Source organism: Haliaeetus leucocephalus, unplaced genomic scaffold (genome assembly GCF_000737465.1).
Source record: "Haliaeetus leucocephalus isolate CR32 unplaced genomic scaffold, Haliaeetus_leucocephalus-4.0 Scaffold473, whole genome shotgun sequence".
Taxonomy (NCBI): domain Eukaryota; kingdom Metazoa; phylum Chordata; class Aves; order Accipitriformes; family Accipitridae; genus Haliaeetus; species Haliaeetus leucocephalus.
The window spans coordinates 7,075,381-7,094,541 of NW_010972909.1; the positions used below are offsets into that span (position 1 = coordinate 7,075,381).

Here is a 19,161-nt window from a genome sequence, read left to right on the forward strand (position 1 = left end):
GGTCACTGGAATAGGCTCCCCAGGGAAGTGGTCATGGCACCAAGCCTGTCAGAGTTCAAGGAGTGTCTGGGCGACGCTCTTAGTCACACGGTTTAGTTTTAGGTAGTCCTGTGAGGAGCAGGGAGTTGATGATCCTTCTGGGTCCCTTCCAACTCGAGATATTTTACGATTCTAAGTCTATAGAACCTGATGGGATGCCTCCCTGAGAAGTGAGGGAGCTGGCCAGTGTCATTGCAAGGTGACTTGCAGTCAGGAGGAGTGTTTCTGGCAGGTTTGAGGAAGGTGATCCTTCCCCTCTACTCAGCACTTGGACCACATCTGGAGTGTTGTGTGCAGTTCTGGGTTTCTCAGTATGAGACATGGACGTACTGGAGTGAATCCAGCAAACAGCCACTAAAATGATTAAGGGATTGAAACACCTGAGGAGGGACTGACAGAGCTGGGACTGTTTAGTCTCAAGAAGAGAAGGCTCAAGGGGTAATTTTATCAATGTATAGAAATACTTGGTCGAGGGGAATAAAGAAGACAAAGCTAGACTCTCCTCAGTACTGCAAAGTGAAAGGACAAGAGGCAATGGACACACACTGAAATAGAGGAAATTCCACCTAAACATACGAAAAAAATGTTTTTACTGTGTGCATGGTCAAACACTAGAACAGGTTGCCCAGAAAGGTTGTGGAGTCTCCATCTTTGGAGATTTTCAAAATCCAATTGGACAAGGCCCTGGACAACCTGCTCTAGCTGACTCTGCTGTGAGCAAGGGGTTGGAACAGATGACAGCCAGATTAATTCCATGATTAAAGCTTGATTTTTAGGAAAGTCTTACATGTTTTTTTACAGTGTAGCATGATCAAACTTACACTGCTGCAGATGACATAAGCATGAAGCCGAACATGTATTTCCTTTATTCTGGCAAGTGAGATGACTCTAGAGCAGGTCAAGCTGGAAGACCTCCAGTTTCCTAGTTATCAGTTAATACAACTCCCATTTTATTGCCAAACTGTAAATTTCTTGCACTATGTTTATAACTCTGGTTTCTATAAGTTTTCCTCTGATCCCTGAGCATAAAAAAGGAAAACATGATTTTGAATGTTATTATAAAGTTCCCTTGGGGTGATGCGATTTCATAGGCAATTAGAAGCTGCATTAGTGTGGAAAGCCAAAATAGGCCTGTTACTAACAGCCTAAACATAGAAGAAAATGACCCCTTGCATCCCAACAGTATGATGGCTCTCCAGACTGAAATAAACACACATCACCATAAACAAACTGTGAAATACAGCCTGTTTTATTTAAAGGGTGGGGTTTTTATTTTTATACTGCATTTGGCATTTCCTGACTTAAGAGCTGCAAGCTGTCTTCTGCCTACCACCTGTTTCTGTTTGTAGTTCTGGCATATGTCTAAGCCAGTGGTAAAAACTGTCATCCAGTTTCTAACTCATTTTACTTTAAACTTAGCAGTCAGAAGGATTCTAGCTCTGGACAATATGTTTTGCACCCTGGTATTTTTCAAAATCTCTTGAAGAAAATCAAGCACGTTTGTACCTAGACTTCATAGAGGACAATTTTGGACACACATAAAAGGGAGGAATTCTTTAAAGTATTCCGTTTACCTCTGTAATTTAAGCCTGTGCTAAGAAGTAGGTTCATGCATATGCACCTTTATTCTTGGTCTCTTTTTTCTCTTTGCAGTTAGCGTCATAGTCTCTGACATCACAGTATATGAGTTTACTGCTTTTCACGCCACTTACTCCAGGAGGGAGATATGGAAATGAATTTTATTTTGACTTTTCATGAAGAACAAACTTGTCAGGATCTTTGTCTCTGCTGTCATCAGCTAGGGAACTGAGTGCATATGAAGGTATATGATCAGAAACTGCTGAAAAATCATGGCAGTACATGAGTGCAATTTTGAAAGCAAAATTCTATTCTGAAACAGGTTTCTGCAAGACCTCGGAGGCTGAATTTCCACGGTAGTATATAGGCATCCGATGTTCCAATCCCACCAAATTTCAGTGTGAAAAATTTACCCTTTAGCTATATGGCAAAGTAGTCCATTCCTTGTGGGGGTCTTCTGGGCTTTGATGATTACAGCGAGTGGCTGATAGTCCTCTGAAAGACATAGGTAGCTGCTCCTTATCGCTGCTCTTCCAGTCTGTGAGTACTTTGACCCAAGTCCAGTATTGTTCCAGATTTTGCTAAAAAGAAAAGAAAAAAAAGATTCATTTTAGAGCAGAGGACATAAAATGGATAGGTCTCATGGTGCAGGTTTCACCTATCAGGTGACACCCACTTAGGACACTCACTGAGTTGGAAATAATAAATAGTCAGTTTCTTCTTTTGGCTAACATGATTAAATCCAAGGGCTGCCACGACTACTCCTCACAAGAAGTAAAAGCGAAGATTTCTTTGTTTGTTTTGGAGACCTAGACAAGACAGCTCAATTCAAACTGCAGATTTGACCCAAATTTTCAAACAATACCAGGCTAAATAATTTAAATTGTGAATTATAATAGTTACTGCTAAGGCCTATCTTCTAGTTGACATGTGTCTGCATGGATACTGCAATATAGTAGTGGTCCTACACTGGTAAGTGTTGTATGTCTTGCTTCTTACTCCACTGTTTGTTCTTCCTAATGAAGAGCTAGAATCCATAACTTCTTGCTATGAGAGAGAGTAAAAACAGAGAGCAATAGCCCATTTCTAGCTGGCTCTGTAAGGCTCTACTCCAAAGTATTCACAGATACATGTAAAACCAGCATTGGCTGACTATTCAAGACCTGGACAACCTCAGTGACCAGCTCTTCTACTATTCCTTAGCAGGCCCCAAAACTTTCTCACAGAAACTGGGAAGTCTAAAATGCATCATAGTAAATAATAAGGAAGAAAATGGAACGATTTGTTGCAAGAAGGTGCCTAAGCAGTCCCCAGTTTCAAGATATATTCTCTGGGGCCTTAATACATAAATGTTACCCGCAAGTCTGCAAATGCTACTTCAGCAAGCTTTTTTTCCCCATGCATGTGACAAATTCTCTTTGCTGTTCTAGAATTTTCCTCATCTTAGCTAATCCTGAATACAGGATGTTTCTTAGAAATATTTCTATGTTGTTCCTCACCCCGTCTTCCCTGAATTGTTTTATTATGGAATGCTGTGGAGCCCTTTAGAATAGTTTTCAACATGGTAAGAAGTTAACTTTCTATATGCTATCTTCAGTTTCTGCACGAGCTTCTAAATTACGTCTAGTACCTTGTGGCTGACAGCGTGCCTTCATATCTCTGAAAGAATCTTGTAGGAAACATTGTCCATACCTTTAAAAGAATGTAATTCCATCTTTTATCCCCTATTTTACTAACATAGCAAAAAGTTAAATAGAAAAGTTAGCCTGAGTCACGTCAGTATGTGCAGAGTATTATAGCTATTCAGCATGCTGATGATCTCATGGTAACTACCTGTGTGCCTATTTTAGCCCACAGTACATAGAAGGCAGCTGCCACGGTAAGCAAGTTTCAAATACTTTATTACTGAGCATGGATATAAGCAGTAACTGTCAAGTAGCACTTCAATGTACTGTAAATCCACACTCACTCAAGCTTGCCTTGTGGAAACTTTTACAAGCCTATAGTCAAAGAATTGTATTAATTAGTGAAGTAAAACTTCCCTTTGCAGAAGCCATCCTAGTTAAACTCAAGTATGTAATCATCAACTCAGCATTTAATGACTGTTTTAAACTATTACTTGTAGTGCTTTGTAAGTAGGTGTCTCAGGCATACATGCCTGTATTCTGCAAACTACCTGCAGTCTTCCTCACATTCCCCTTTAGGGATGCGAGATTTGCTGTTTACCAGTGCTCTGGTATTGCAGCTTACTTGAAGGAGATAAGCCTGGAGGGTTACAGGCTGTTCAGGGAGGACAGGGTGGGAAGGCAAGTAGGAGAGCTTGTGCACTGTGGAAAGGGTGCCTTGCGTGCATGGAGCTTTACCTTGGGACAGCTGATGAACCCGTGGAGAGTGTGGGTAAGGACCAGAGAACAGACCAGTGCAGCTGATGTCAAAGCAGGTGTCTGCTACCAGATCACCCGATCGAGAAGAGGCAGATGAAGCCTTCCTCAGGCACCGTGTCCCAAGGGCTCTTCTGCAGCCGGGGGACCTTACGGTGCTGAGCTTTTTTCTCTTCCTGGGGAGGCTACTCAGAGAACCCGATCCCAGGCGCAGATGCCTCACACGTTTTTCAAACTACACTTCGGGCTAAGCGAAACCTCCGAATCAGCCGTGAAACCCGTTCTGCCTCCCGTTGCCATCTTCCGTGCAGGTGTAACCGGACTTGGGGCCGTCTGAGCTCCCGAGGGGTGGAAGACCCCAGCTGGTCCTGCCACCGTAAGTCCTGGCTGTGGGCGAGAGCCCCTTCTGCCCCGCGGTTGCAGCCCCAGGCCCTCGCCCTGGAAAGCCGTCGCCGCCCCGGCCGGAGGTGAGGTGCGATCGGGCCGCCCCAGCTCCGACGGCCCGGCCCCGCCGGCAGGGAGGGACGGACGGAGGGGGCCGGGCTGTCCCGTCCCGCCCGATTGTGCCACCCGTGCTCGGAACGAAGTTCCGAAAGTTGTCTCAGCCTTTCTGCCCTCTTCCTTCCACCCTGAGGCGCGGGCAGGCGGGAGAGCCGCACCGGGCTCCGGTCGCGCCTCCTTCACCTGAGCGCCCGCGGGGAAGCGGCGTGAGGTGAGTGGGGGAGGGGGCAAGGATCGTGGGCCAGAGGGGTCGGGGGCAGGGATGAGGAGAGGACGGCGGTCAGCCACAGCGTCCTCCTGGCGGAGAGGCACCGCCGGCCGCTGCTTCGCCCTTCTTCGCCGAACCCGGGTGTCTCAACCGTGCCCCTGCTCTTCCGCCGCGCCTCCTGCCCTGTCGCAAGCTTCGCTTCCTGCCAGCGGCCGGCCGCAAGAGAACGGCGCCCGGGCGGGCTCTGCGGGGCCGGGCAGGCGCTTAGCGGCTTCAGGGCAGCCGGTAAGGGACGGCCCTTGCGGGTCCCCTCCGCCGGCGCCCCTCAGAGCGGCGGTGGGGGGGCCCGGCCCGGCCCGGCGGAGGAAGCTCGGTGGGTCGGCCCGGGCTGCCCCGCCGAGGAGCGGTCCTGAAGGCGCCGTGAGGGTCGCTCGCTGCGTCGGCAGCCGCGGGGCCCTGTCGTTAGCCCCGGCAGCAGCGGGGGGGTTCGGTCCGCTGTGCCGTGTTCTCTTCCTCCGTGGAGCGGGGCGAGGAGCCCGCGTTGCAGCACGGGGGCCGGGTGCGCTGAAGTGCGAGGTGTCGAGGCTCCTACACAGGGAACAAATAGCTCGTAAAGGTGGTGCCCGAAAGCGCCGTTGACCCCCACGCAGCCCTTGTGTTTGCCCTTCTGCCTTCCTCGTGTCGCTTCACGCTGAAGCCGACAGTGTCACAGAGAAGTGGCGTTATGTCCCAGTTACCTGGGGAGCTGCCCAGTTGGTCCTGGACGTAGGCGTCCCTGCAGGTACAAAAGCTGACGGAGGTTGTGGTGGGGACAGCCTTCGGGGCAGGAACAGGCCCACCAAGCACTTCGTGAGGATGTAGGCAGCGCTGCTACCGACGGTTGTAAAAATTATTCTTGTGTTCGCCTACAGTAGTTTGGTGTCAGTCTTACACTGCCGTAGCACTGGTGTGGTATCTCATTTAGCTTTCTGTCTTTCTTGATACTGAACGCTTGTGATGACTGTGAATGACAGTTATAAAAGAAACTGTTAGCAGGATAATAGATTTCTTAATATAGACCAATAGAACAGATTATGACTGCATGTAATGAAACCTGGGTAGTGTCGCAATTGGGAGAATGGTGAAATCCCTCTGGAACGCTTTGACTATTCTAACAAACTTTTCTGTTTTCTTAGTTGCAACTTTGTGGTTTTCAACAACAGTTTCCAGATCAGCTTCACTGTTCTTTTTAGATGGCATATATGAATTATTCTGATGCACAGGTAAAAGTTTATTGGTTGTCTGTGGGATGTCCTAAGGACTCGGATATCTGGTCCCCAAATTTATCATTGGGGACTTCAGTATTGTACAACTCAAAAGGTAACTGTTACACCCACAAGAGTGAAAACTAAATGTCAATCTTCTCTATACTAAATTCTCATCTTTCTTGACATCAAGAAATCGAAAGTCTATTTCAAGTACAAAGAGCAGATGTATGACTGTGAATGGATTAAGTAGCAGGGCAATAGTAGTTTACAGTCTCCTGGTCTGCCAGCTCTTGGAGACTTCACTGCTGCTGAAATGAAGGAGGTATATTTGGTTCTGTGTGAGACACCGCTTCCTCCTTTTCCTCCTATCTTGTGGTGGACTAGAAGGCAACTGTAAAGAAAGTAGCAGAAATTAATGCACTAAAGAGCATTACTCTGCAGGCTTTTTGTCTGGTTTCTTCAGCCCACAGGATGTACGTGCTGCTTCTAATAGAGCTCTCTCTTTTCTTGCTGTTTCTGTTCACTGACAAATTATATACTGGCATGATTTTGTAGATGGGTAAATGGTGGCCATATGGAGGAGTAAAGAATATAGTGGTCTGCCCAGATTCCCTCTCTCTCATTTGCTAATTTGCAGTACAAGTATATATATGGATGTACAGTTCTACATGTCAGGAGGGAGTAATACATCTTTAGGGTTTTATTTCCCTTGTTAAAAATGCAGATTTAATCAGTTTAAATTAAACCTGATGTAAAAACATAATTGATTCCACTGTCCACAATTTACCCATGCAGAAGCACCAGGATGCCTGTGTCAAGAAACTGACCAAAACTCAGTTAAAGACTTTGGAGTTCTCTCCAGACAAAGATCTAACCAGGTCAGGGCTAGAGTTTTCAGTCTAAATCTGATTTATTTTTTATCCTAGGAGAAAAAAAAAAATCCATGATAAATATTTGCCTGCATCACTAGGCACCGCTGCCCTTTTCTGGGGTAGTTCTTCCCCACATGTAGTAAGCTGAATCACCACGGGGGCAGATAAACAAGGTACGGGATAGCTTACTGGGAGTCTTGTCCAGTCTGCCTCATTAGGCCCTCTTGGATTTATTGTGTGTCATGTCTCAGTCTAATTTGACTTCCTTCTCATGCTCTCCTTCTGCTGTGCCTGTGTATCATGCATTTGTTCTGCTGTGTCCCAGACTGCCCCTTGCTCTGATACCTTATTTTTGCTAGACAGAAACAATGAAGCAGCCATACCTGTTGCGCGGTGGGAAGTCACCACGTTGCTGAGCTGTGGTCAGGGCACGTGCCCCTTGGAAGAGCCTGTGACCTCCAAAGAGCCACGCCAGAAGATATTCTCCCTATCTGCAGTACCGTGCAATAGCCCATTTTTCCTCACATGACTCATCTTACCCCTTAGCCTCACAGAGGGGGTGTCAAGAAGGGTGAAGGGCCTTGCTGGGGAGCTTCGTTCCTTAGAGAGCAGCATAAATGGAGGCGGGGATCCTGCACAACTGCAAGAGTAACTTTTTGACTAGTTGCCTCACAGAGAATGTGGAAGTTATATTTCCACTTGAAAGCAGTGGTGAATTAAAATCCAGTTGAGAATCTGTAATGATGCATTTTCAATTCTTTGTGCTGCTAGAGTTTTTTGTAGAACTAAACAGGATGAGGTACACCAAGCCTACTAATCAAATATAGATTAGTGGATTTGTTTATATGTGTTTCCCAGACCTTGGAAGTGAGCCATGCAGAAGAGATAGCATGAAGCTTATCTTGTACTGCATATAGGAAAATACGGCACTTCTTGTATCATGTTTTACCATTACTTCTTGCAATGGAAAAACAGTGGACTAGCAAATTAACTATTCCTGTGCCTCGCTCACATGGTCTTGTCCCATACAAACTGTCCCGCTGACTAAGGTGAAGGTGGTTTCCAAGAGCAAGTTTATAGTTTTAGAAATTCTGAAAATTTTGAAAACAAGAATTCTTGAAAAGCCAACTGCAAACCAAGTGCCAAATAACTAAGGAGACACTTGGAACATGCCTCTTGGGTCTTCTAGTGCAATCTGCATTAGCTTGGGTCTACTAAGGTCAGTGGCACGGTAGACTGGAATTTTCCACTGACATTTTTTCCATTAAAAATGAATTTTTATTTGAAGAGAATATTTAATTTGCATCTCAAAATCCTTTAATTCAGGTTAAAGCTGTAACATTCCTTGACAAATGAGAAATAAAGAATATATTTCAAGTTTCAAGCCAAATTTTTGTTGCTTTTTAGGCAGATAAAAGGGTTTGATTTTATTTTTCCCCCACAAAGTGACATTTTTAGCAAGGACTTTTGGAGGAGGCAGAGTATTTCAAGTTGTTTGGTTGTTGGGGGTTTTTTTTGTGAAAATGGTGTACTTTAAAGATCTTCTTGTCAACCAGATTTCACCAGCTGAAAGTAGCTCCATTTAGCAGTGAGTCATTAGGAAAACCTGAAAGATAAGACAATTAAAAGTAACCTATACTGCTTTACTTAAACTTTTTCCGGGCCTTTACTTCAGGGGTGACATTTTCTGTTTCCAATGCAAATAATTTGTCAACAAATAGAACAGCTCATATGAATTAGTAATACCTCCTGCTAGAACATCATGTTACAGGTTACAGCATTTACTAATATAATGCTGTTATTAATATAGTTATTTGCATTTAATTTCAGTGCTGGGGACAATGCAATGCAATAAATCATTTAGTCAGATGGAGTCAGCTCGGTTTTGACTTCACCATGCTTGGAAGGTATTGCATATCTTGTAAGGTGCTCCTTAACAATAGATTTTACTTCTCTGAACTAACATTTTATGTTTTGGAAAGAAGTCGAAGTAATGGTAAAATAGTGCTGTATAGTTCTATAATAGTTCTGGTACAAGTTCTGTAACTGCTAACGTCACTACTGTTTACATGAAAACATTTATAAAAACTAATGCTGCAGCCACAAGTGTTAGCCAGAGTTGTTGCCCAAAATACATAACTGGCCAAATTGTATGCAGTAAGGATTTATTGATAGGTTAGAGAGACAGAATTTGTGGGGAACACACGCACTCGGATACACATACACGCTTCCACCACCATTCTGCTCAGGTGTTAGATAGGTTAACAGTTTCTTGAAGACTGAAGGTTCTTGCAACCAGCAGGCAGGCAAGGAACAAGAGAGAGGGAGAACAGGTCTTCTTGGAGAATGGTGTCCTTGAAGAAGACAGGAAGAGCAGGTGGAGGGGGAGAAGGAGAGCATGGGTCCTTGAAGCATGCAGAGGCTACAGGCAGGGTGCTCTGACAGCTCTGATGATCCTGTGATTATTCTGCAACAGTGATTTCCATGATGATTGTTGCCCCTAAATTCAGTGTCCTTTTATAAGAAATCTGCATTTCGAGACAGTTCTTAGCTTTTAATCTCTTAGATACATTAAAAAGGAAGCATCCAAAGCAATGAAGCAAGAGGAAAAGATGCATTTCCACTCAAATCCTAAATAATTAGAGTAGCTTTATTTCTCAAGGAGCCTAGCAGCACTAAGTGGGTTCATTTAACTTCACCCTGCCTTTTCAGTATGGATCCTTAAGAGCTGCTAATATTTAGCCAAAATCAGAGAAGTTAGTGCTGAAAGGAAAGCGAGAGGTTCTGTCATTATTGTTGCCTGCACATTAGTTGTTTTTCATTGATGTTTCCATATTGAAGGGGCAGGATGGGGAGTAAATGAATCTGCCTGCTTCCTTTGCTTACGTCTGTTACCTTTAGACATCTGAATTTTAATACATGGATAGTTTTGTTTACTGCTTCCACAGAGGCCAGCAAGAAGCCAGGCAGGCGACTTTCTTCTTCTGTGTGGGAAGCTAGCCTTTGAGAGAGGTAAATTTTCTTACAAACCCAGTGAAAATTACTTGCTTGGATGGAGATGTTAAAAATAGAAAAGGTCAATGAGGACATGATCACCAGTCAGAGAGTTGGGATCCTGCATCATTGTGCACAGAAGTGACATAGTTTGGGTTTTTTTTCCAACATCTGGATTTGTGGATTCATCTAGGGACAAATGCCAAGTGGGGAGTGAGCGGTCTCTCTCCAAAGTCTTTGGTAGCCTATTTTGGAATCGGTAATGCTGTCACTTCAAACATCTTTTCTGTTTTTCTCCTGTTTCCCAGTTAATATTGTGGAGACTGTGCTTCTGATACAGGACCTGTTTTTTTTTTTTTCCTTCTTTAGTTCTAGGTATGTTTTTTTTCTTAGCTAGTCATCTTCTGAAAATGAGGAGTTTCATTTATATGATTACAATGTATGTATAACCAACAACATCTTCTCCCAGGTCTTTTCCCTCCTTGATTCTGCTCATTTCCCTTACCTTGAAATAAATTTGGGTAATTTTATGGAGATCTAAAAATTTGTTGTGGTATAAATGAGGCTTTGAGCTTTCATTATGCAGAATATCAAAGTAGGTGATCCTAATGGTTCCCTTCATCTTTAAAAGCTGCAGTCAGGGCTGGTTGGAGAGTTTCTATTAAGACTGATTGTAAACAGAATTTGGTTCTCCCCCACAAATTTACTCACAGGAAAGGAATTTCTACATAATTCAAAGTTTTCCTTTTTTAGGCCAGTGGGTGCAGGATTCCTTGTTGTCTGCCTTTGCTGCTCCCCTGAAATTATTTTCATGACACATGCCTTTCAGGCGATCCTGTCGTAGTCCCTCGTAGGAACTCCAGCCTGCCTTGGATCCATCCCTGCATGATTAAGCTCTCCACACCCACCCTGTGGTGCACTAGCTCCTAAGATGAGGAATCATGAGAGATCGTGTGCATCATGAGAGATGTTACCTAGCCAGTGAATTCAGGCTGTGTGGAAGAGAAGAGGCTTTCATGACAAATTTCAATGCCTTTCTGAAGCAAAAGCATGAGACTTGCGTGTTTTTACTTGAAAAGTCAAAATTGGAGGAATGAAGGTCCCATTTTTCACCTAGTTCAGTCCAGGTGTTCATATGCTTAGGTCAGACTTTACAATGCTTCCATGAGAACTTAAAGGGTAATTGTTTTAGTCATAGTAGAGGAAAAAAATATGCATTTTTGGGGGGATGCACAACTTTCTGTCTCTCTTAGTTGTTTTAAGAGTAAGACCTGAAGTTTTACCATGAACGGTCATAAAGTCTTTACAAAATGTCTAAAAGTAACATTGAGGTCCACTGATCTATTCGTCTTTCTCAAGGAATGATACCCTATGCCATTATTTGCGGATTTGTTTGGTCTGTTCTTCCATGATGGCAGTTGCGCTACCTTTGCAGTCAGTGGTTCAGTGCTCTACTTTCTTTATCATTGGATGGTATTTCACATCTAGCTTGTCTGCCATGTTGCAGCACAAGAGTGTTGCTTCTTGTGTATTGTGTTACGTGTGTAGGGAGTATTTTTCTCCAGTCCTGTTTCTAGCAAACTTGCACATACTTGAGGATGGTTATTGTGCTCTCTTTCGTCTTAGCAGTCCCATTCTTTTGTCCTTCTCTATAGGTGCTGCTTTTTTTGATTCTTGATTTTTCTTTGACGTGTTTCCATGGTGGGCCACTTGGCTTTAATTGATCTAAATAAACTATAACTGTCCAGATTAAATGGAAAGGATTCTACAACAGGGTTCACTGTCTAATTGGATCAACGCTTGTCCAAGGGCAGGGCACAGTAATGGGGAACAGAATGACTTCTTTCACCAGGCTTGTGCCAACTTAAAATAATTGTGGTGGTACATTTTAGCAGCTTTAGAAGCTTTTCAGCGTAATTAACTAACTCTGACACTAAGTAAGTTCTGAAGAGGTCCCTGTTCATTTGTCAGGCATACTACAGAACAGCTGCAGGTTATTTTAATAACGATAATTTGGTTGTAGGAAAATGTATTTCTTGTAGCAAAAGTACGCAATCTAATTTTTATTTGCCAGCGTTTGTAAAACATAAATGTTATCTCTTATGAGAGTATTTTGTATAAATCCATGGTGACCTCAGTATTAAGTAAGCTTACTACATTTTTCTGCTGATGATTCATGTTTTAAAGTGTGCTGCAGAAAGTTTGTACCTATAGACAGATGCTAAAAAAAAATATTTTACTGAAAACTAGAAACTCGGAGACATGAATGCAGGTAAAACAGCTCTGTAAGTTTTTAACGACCACAATTAGGGAGAATGGGGTTGTCACCAGGCATGACTTATGAAATCTGTGGATCAACAGTGCTCTGTATCTCCAGAATTTGGTGATTTACAGTACACCTGACTGGAAAATCATGATGACAATGTCATTTGAAATACTAACAGTGACCTGCCTTTTGCAGACCGGTCCAAAAATACCTCGTGATTAATCATCTGTAAACACTCATAAAGCCACATCCTTGTTTAGTATTATTTGGAGCTATGCTTGTTTGCATTGGCTCATGATACGGCCTATTTTGCATAGTGAAGTGTTTGTAGCTAAAAGAATGGAAATCAAAGGTCTTAATAGAATAGAATAGTCTTTTGCATTTTCAAGCCATTTCGTTTCTGAAGGAGATGGATGAGTGAATGGAATACCTATGTTATTTAAAACTAGCCTTGGAATAATTACTTTGCTGATCCAGTAACGTGGCGCAAATTGCAGTTCTAATCTTTTGCTTTATTACCAGCATTTGCAAAGTGTCAGGACACTCTAGGAATTATGATGAACTGTACCAGCTTTGGAAGCTGCCATAAGGATTAAGAATTCTAGTGTATGCTCTAATTTAATTTTCTGCTATATTCAAGACACTTGCTGTGTAGCAGGTTTTTATGATGTGTACGAAAGGTGGGGCAACTTGTAAGAAGGTAAGGCTCCTGTGATGCACACATGACTTCATTTTGTGGTATGGAAGTATTTAGAAAGGAAGCATGGTGACGTTTTCTGAATTGTATCTGTACTGTTTGCTAAATGTAAACAGCTTTATCAAACTGCATATAGTGCCTTTTTGCTCCACCGTTTTTAATCTGTTTTCATATTTCTGTTCTTTCCCATGCAATTGGCTATCTATTGCTTGCACAGTTTTTCTTTTTTCTTTTTCTTAAGGAAGGCTAATGAACTTTGCAGAGACCACAGGGTCTAGCAGCACCTACTATCATGATTAGCTTGGCCTGTTCCTGCAGCTGTGGGCTTTTGAGAAATTGTTGAGAAGTGAAAAAGAAAAGAGAATCTATTATATCCAATACACTTGGATTCTGGGTCAGATCTTGTCAAGACCATCTTCAGGCTGCACTTGTCCCACTGATTTTTGGTATTCTTAAACCTGCTTTTAAGTTACTGTCACAGCAAAGTTGAAACTGATGGCCTGATTTTGATTACCTCATACACTGGTGTCAGTCAAAAACAAGCTGCATTGAAGTAAGTGAAGTTTAGGTGTGTAAAAGCAGTATGGAAGGAGAATCTCACCCAAACTATTATACCACTGTAGTCTGAATGTGGCTTGCAGTGGCATTTCCATCTGATCCACTTGCAGGTGGCTATATAGAGTCAGGGCAAAGATTCATCTAGCTCATACACTGTTTTTGAGACTGTCTAATATTGGAAACGTCAGGAAAGGGATCAAGAAACAGGGCAGTTATGGAGTGATCTTTTCCTTTGTGTATCTTCCCAGCTACTGATGCTTGGTCAGACTTTCTGAGCTAGAAATTTTCCTCCTAAGAGAAAGACTATAGCTGTTCAGGCAGCTGTCATAGCCAAATGCCCCTTGTTATGTCTGACCTATATTCCCTATGACAGCATTTCCTAGCCTTGTTCATTTTCCAGGGCCTGCCTGGCTGCTGGCATGGGTGCTCTGGCAGGCTTCGGTGCCTTTTGGGGTGCGGAGCACAGTGAGCCCCAGCAGAGGGGCTTACCCGCCGCAGCAGGCAGCGAGGGGTGCCGGTGCCTGCATGCTGTGTGCTGGCGGAGGGGCAGCCTCTCGGTTCAAATAGCTGCTCTCAGGGTTTATGAAGCACCCTTGACTGCCATATGTTAAAACTGAAGTAAGACCCGTTCTGAGAAGGAGTTTCCTAAAGTGGGATGGTATTGGGTGTAGCCATCCTTTGCCTTCTCTCAGAATGTTTTTTCTGCTGCTGCTTGTAACTCTGCTTTAGGAAGGATTTTGACAGCTAAGTTCTTTGATCATTAAGCCAAAATTATTTCTGCTTTGAGAGTATTTGAACAACAGTCCTGGGATGATTGCAGTTGCAAAAGAGAGCAAGGGAGAGAGAGGAAAATTTACCTATGTTTGCAGATTTTTGCCATATGGTTTCAGAGATGGGGTGGGCGATTTGCTCATCAAAGTCCTAGTTTCGTTTGAAGTCAATGGCCTGTTTACAGTGCTTTTATACTTACATGCAACATGGGAAGTTCAACAGCCTGGCCCATAGCTACTGGAGAAATAAATCACTTTGTCGTGGAAAGCCACTGCAAGCTGCAAGTGTGACAAACTGTACATCTAAGAAGTTCTTGAAAGATGCTGTGTTTTAAGGGGTATAAAGCACTGCCAGGTTTGAACTTAAGCATAGAATAAAGCAGACTCCGGCTGAGTTACTCTGTCCATGTGACCAGAGCCTTTTCTCCTTAAGAACTTGAGTAGACAAGCTAAAGTTTTTGTTTCCTCAGATTCTACGTTCACATCCATGCAATGCCAAAGCCTGTACTCTGAAGACAACATACATTTCAGATTCAAATAATTCTCACTGGCCTCTGTTGGAGTGGTTCCAGATTGTGCCAGTCATGCTGGATCAGAATCAGGCCATGTTCCTTTATAATAGTCAAATGCCTCTCAAAGTACTTCACCTGTTAAAAACTATCAGACAAATCTGTGGCTACTTCAGGTAGACCTATTTAGAAAAACAGATACAAAGTCAAGTTGTTGCACGTCATCTGAGCCCTGGTAACTCTACACATGTTCATAGCCTGTCACAAATACACAGTACCTCAGTGAAATAGACTTTCTCTGCTTGGTTTACCCACATGATAATGAGTTAAGATCATACAGGGAGTCTTACAAACATCAGGTGAGGCATGATAACCCATGCTTTGTCAATAGTGCCTTTGAGTCCATAGGCTTTTGGGAAAGCCTGCTCCTTTTGTATTGATAGCTGTGTGTTGTACAATTGTACACATTTGGAGAGGGAAAACTATTTACATCTGACCTCCTAGAATGAATTTAAGATCAAATTATAGCCAAACATGAATATATACAAATATTTTCATGCAGGGGCTATAATGCAAATTTTCACAGAGGCTCTTTAGAATGTGATTAACTTATGAAGTCTTCCCACCAAGTTCACTAGCAATTAGTTCTCCTTCACAGGTGAAAGTCAAAGCCCTAACTAATAAGGATTAATCTAAGGAAATGTTTCAGAATTCCATAATCAGTTATCTTCTCTTAATTTTACTTAACTGATTTAAACACCATGATCCATCATGTTCTGTCAGTCACCAATTACCTTTCATTCTATAGCCATCATATGAACTGTATTCCAAAGCACTGGATGCAAATTGTTATATGTGGTGTTAAGATGATCAGAGTCAAAAGGATACCAGTTGAATACTTGTAGTGACTTTAAATTATATTTTCCTTTACCCGTATTTCTTGTGTTTTCTTGTTCACGTTAATTGATCGTCTGTATTTCTTGTTAAACTGGCTGATTTTGCTTTGAGATTCCTTTTCAGAGCTAGTTTTGTCTTCTTCTCTCAGACTCCCTGCTCCTCGTTCATCGTCCCATTTGCAGTGTCTTTAGTGCAGCCCATCAAGGGCAGGCATTTTCAAAAAGCTTTTTCTTCTTCTAAGCTTTAGTGCCTAATTAAAGAGATGGTTGCTAAGAGATTGTGGAAAGCATCATTAGAGGGTCTGATTTGCTCTTTTCCTTACCTTCCATGCACAGGTTTCAGATCAGAATTTATGAGTAAATGGGATAGCAGCATCCCAAAATATTCTGTGCTGAGATTGTGACAATGGACAGAATACAAGGAGACTGTGCCAGTCCTGTGCCACCAGGAGATGCAGAGAGGAGTAGGACTGGAGAACAAGACCCAGGACTAACTGTGTTGGGAAAAGCACGTGAGTTCTTTCAGATTTGTGATCTGGAAGGCAAAGGCTTCATCACTCGTCAAGACATGCAGGTAAAACAAAACTGGCTATGTGAAATGCACAATGAGAGAAGCTCCTAACACCCTTAATGAGTTGAGATGGATTAATTTAGAGTTAAAAATTGTAACACCCTCCTGATAACTTTAAAGAGATATGTAGGATTTTGAAATACTTTCTTTGAAGTCTTACGTAATGCTTGCATTTGTTTTCCAGACAAAGAAACAAAAAAGTGGAAAATCAAAATAAGTGAAGTTTAAAAAAATGCCCCAGGAATTTAATTCCGTTCTCATGGAGAGATTTGAAACTCCAGTGAATTCATTACTTTGCAATTTGCCACAGTATCATGAATGTATTCAGTCCACCAATTTTATCTTTCTGTTTTTTTCAGCAGAGTTATGTAAATAAAGTCTTTCAGTCTGGTTTCAGCTGCCAGACAATGGTGAACTCTCAGCTGGATCACATATATATGTAGGAAGTATAGAGGAACAGTATTTTAGCATTATTCAGTGTTCACAATAATCTTACCAAATTGTTCTTCAATTGTTTGAGGAGCCAAAATCAGATCTGCTGAAAGTGTTGATGGAAAAAAAGCAGCTGTATAACAAAATCTTTTGAAAATGGGATTGGGTGCATATTGCAAAAATGATAAGATGATTTGAACCAGTATGTGGCAGAAAACGAGAATGTACTCATGCTTGACGTGCAAAGCATAATTTCAGTCCATTTGAACTTCAGTAATTACGGATGAAATAGAATTGGGAAGCGGTAGCAAAATAAATTCAGTGCAAACTACCAACGGAGGCATCTAATACAAAATTTAGAAACCTTCCATATTCTCAGAAACAAAGATACGTCTGTACATAGGAAAATGCAAGCGAAACACTTAACTACGTTGGAAAAGCAAAAACCTCATAGTAAACTGCTCAGGTTACTAACTCAAGAACTTTCTGCGCAGTTGTGTGTTGGTGATTGTTGTGATGACCCGTGCTAATTCTGCAAAGTTGAAAAAAGATAGGAGTGCAGATGCTTGCTCTGCTGTAGGCTTTACCAACATACATTATCTCATTGAAGTAACTGAATGCAAACAAATATGTTGTTAGTGATAATTTTGGTAAATCCAGACCCATAGAGAATTTCATGGATTATAATTTTATTGTCTTTCCAAAAAATGAATGGCATATATTTTCACCTAGTGGAAGACCCATATATGTATATGTATGTATGTGTATATAAAAAGTTTTAATATCTGTTTTCACAAGGAATGTAAAAACATTTATTTCTCTTTTATTCTAGGTTTTATGCTTAGAGTGCTAATAAATTTATACTTCAGGTTCTAAAACAAATGTTGCAAAAAATGCAGTAGCAAAAGGGTTGCAAAGAACAGATAAAGTACATTTCTTCTATTTCACCATGAGTATTTGTTTACCATATTTGACAATGTCAGTATGTATCTAAGTGTCTATTTAAATACAGAAATAAGGGTGCTCAGAACACTTGAGGAGATGTTTCTTTATATTACAAATACAGACCTTTTGAAGATACTGGATTATCCTTATTCCACTCAACACTGTAGGAAACCAAGAGTAATTCAGCTAAAATCAATGCAGTTCCATTGACAAAAAAACTGGCATGAGACCCATCTCCTCCATTTGACTTTACAGTAATTTAGTGACAGTGAATAAAAATTATGAACGGAAGTCTTTTACATCAATTCCAGTGATTCAGAAACCCTGATTCTTTGAAGCCAGTGATAGCTTTCTCATTGTCCCATCTCCCTTGTAATTCAGTAGTGGATTAATAGAGATTTATGTGGACACCAGTGACAGTAATCTGCAGTGTTTTCTAATGGATTTGGTACCCATTATTTTATTAATATATGATATAATGGTGTTTTATACTGAACAACGGTACCTGAGACACATACTCTTACAGTTATTCATTATGCTTGATTAGAATGACTAGTTAACTAGAATCCCTGTTTTGCAAATGTGAGTTTGAAATCAGTATAGTTGACTTTGCACTTTTCATGGTGTTCACTCCCTGTAGCAAGGATATAAATCAATGAAGTAAATCGTTTTTTTTCCTTAAAAGGTACCAAGCGTTGATCACTTTTGCATCCCGCTGTTAGTTCAGTACTACTTACCATTAATGAACCATTGCTTCAAATACAAGATGCTAACGTTAAGCTTTTTAATCTTTAGTCATGTGATATGAGGCGTGATGAGGGAGTGCTGAGTATCTAAAAAACACCGAGTATCTAAATCCAATTAACTTCAGTGGAACAGATCTTGCGAACAAAGTTTTCTGATGTGTCTATAATATAGTAATTATATTAAAGGTTTAGTCCTCCCTGATGATATTATGCTGTTTATTTTGAGATTATGTTAATACTGTTTTTTTGGAATTTTTCATTCCATTTCAAAATATCAAATGTGCTCAACTTTCAAACAAACAACAGGTTTTCTGATATTGCAAGAAAGCAAATTCTACCTGAGATGTGAAACCACAGCTTTGCACTTTGGGCCTTGAGGTTATCATGAATAATGAGAATTAGTGTTGCAAAATGTTTTGTTTTAATGTGTGTGGCAGAACTGGGCTCAGATCTTGCTCTTAGCTATTTGACCTCCGTCTTTTTTATTTAGCAGAGTAAAAGAATTACAATTACAGTAAAACCATCAGGGCCAGATTTAAAGAAAAAAAATTTTTTTCTTTTATGCCTGTCTTTAGATTCTTAGGAAAAAATAAGTGATTTTGTGGAGCTGGTTTCATGAAGTTTTGTCTTTTTTGGTGTAAGCATACTGCATGTCAGAAGTAGACAGTCATGAACTACATTTAACTAATTACAGGAGCAGCAGGTTTGCTCCTTGGACCATGCAGCCTTCTTATTTATTTATTTACTTACACATTTTAAAGCAGCTTTAATTAGGACAGTATACCCTCTTATAATGGTCTTGTTTAGAGAGTCTCTTGCTTGATCTCATGACGTGGAAGGAACTAGGCATACAGTTCTGCTGCTAAGTTTGTCCAGCTGCATGATAAGGCATTTCACCAATATAATCAGGCCATTTCACCAGGATGCTGAGACTCCACCTCAAGTTATACC

General features: G+C 41.5%; 1 protein-coding gene across 1 annotated transcript in view; it reads left to right on the plus strand.

Moving 5' to 3' along the window:
- The first annotated feature begins 15,922 nt into the window (after positions 1–15,922).
- Positions 15,923–19,161, plus strand: part of CRACR2A (calcium release activated channel regulator 2A) — a 51,255-nt gene continuing 48,016 nt past the window's right edge. Inside the window, exon 1 of the mRNA XM_010575408.1 lies at positions 15,923–16,090. Within this exon, the coding sequence (XP_010573710.1) occupies positions 15,923–16,090 (168 nt within the window). The remainder of the gene's footprint in view (positions 16,091–19,161) is intronic.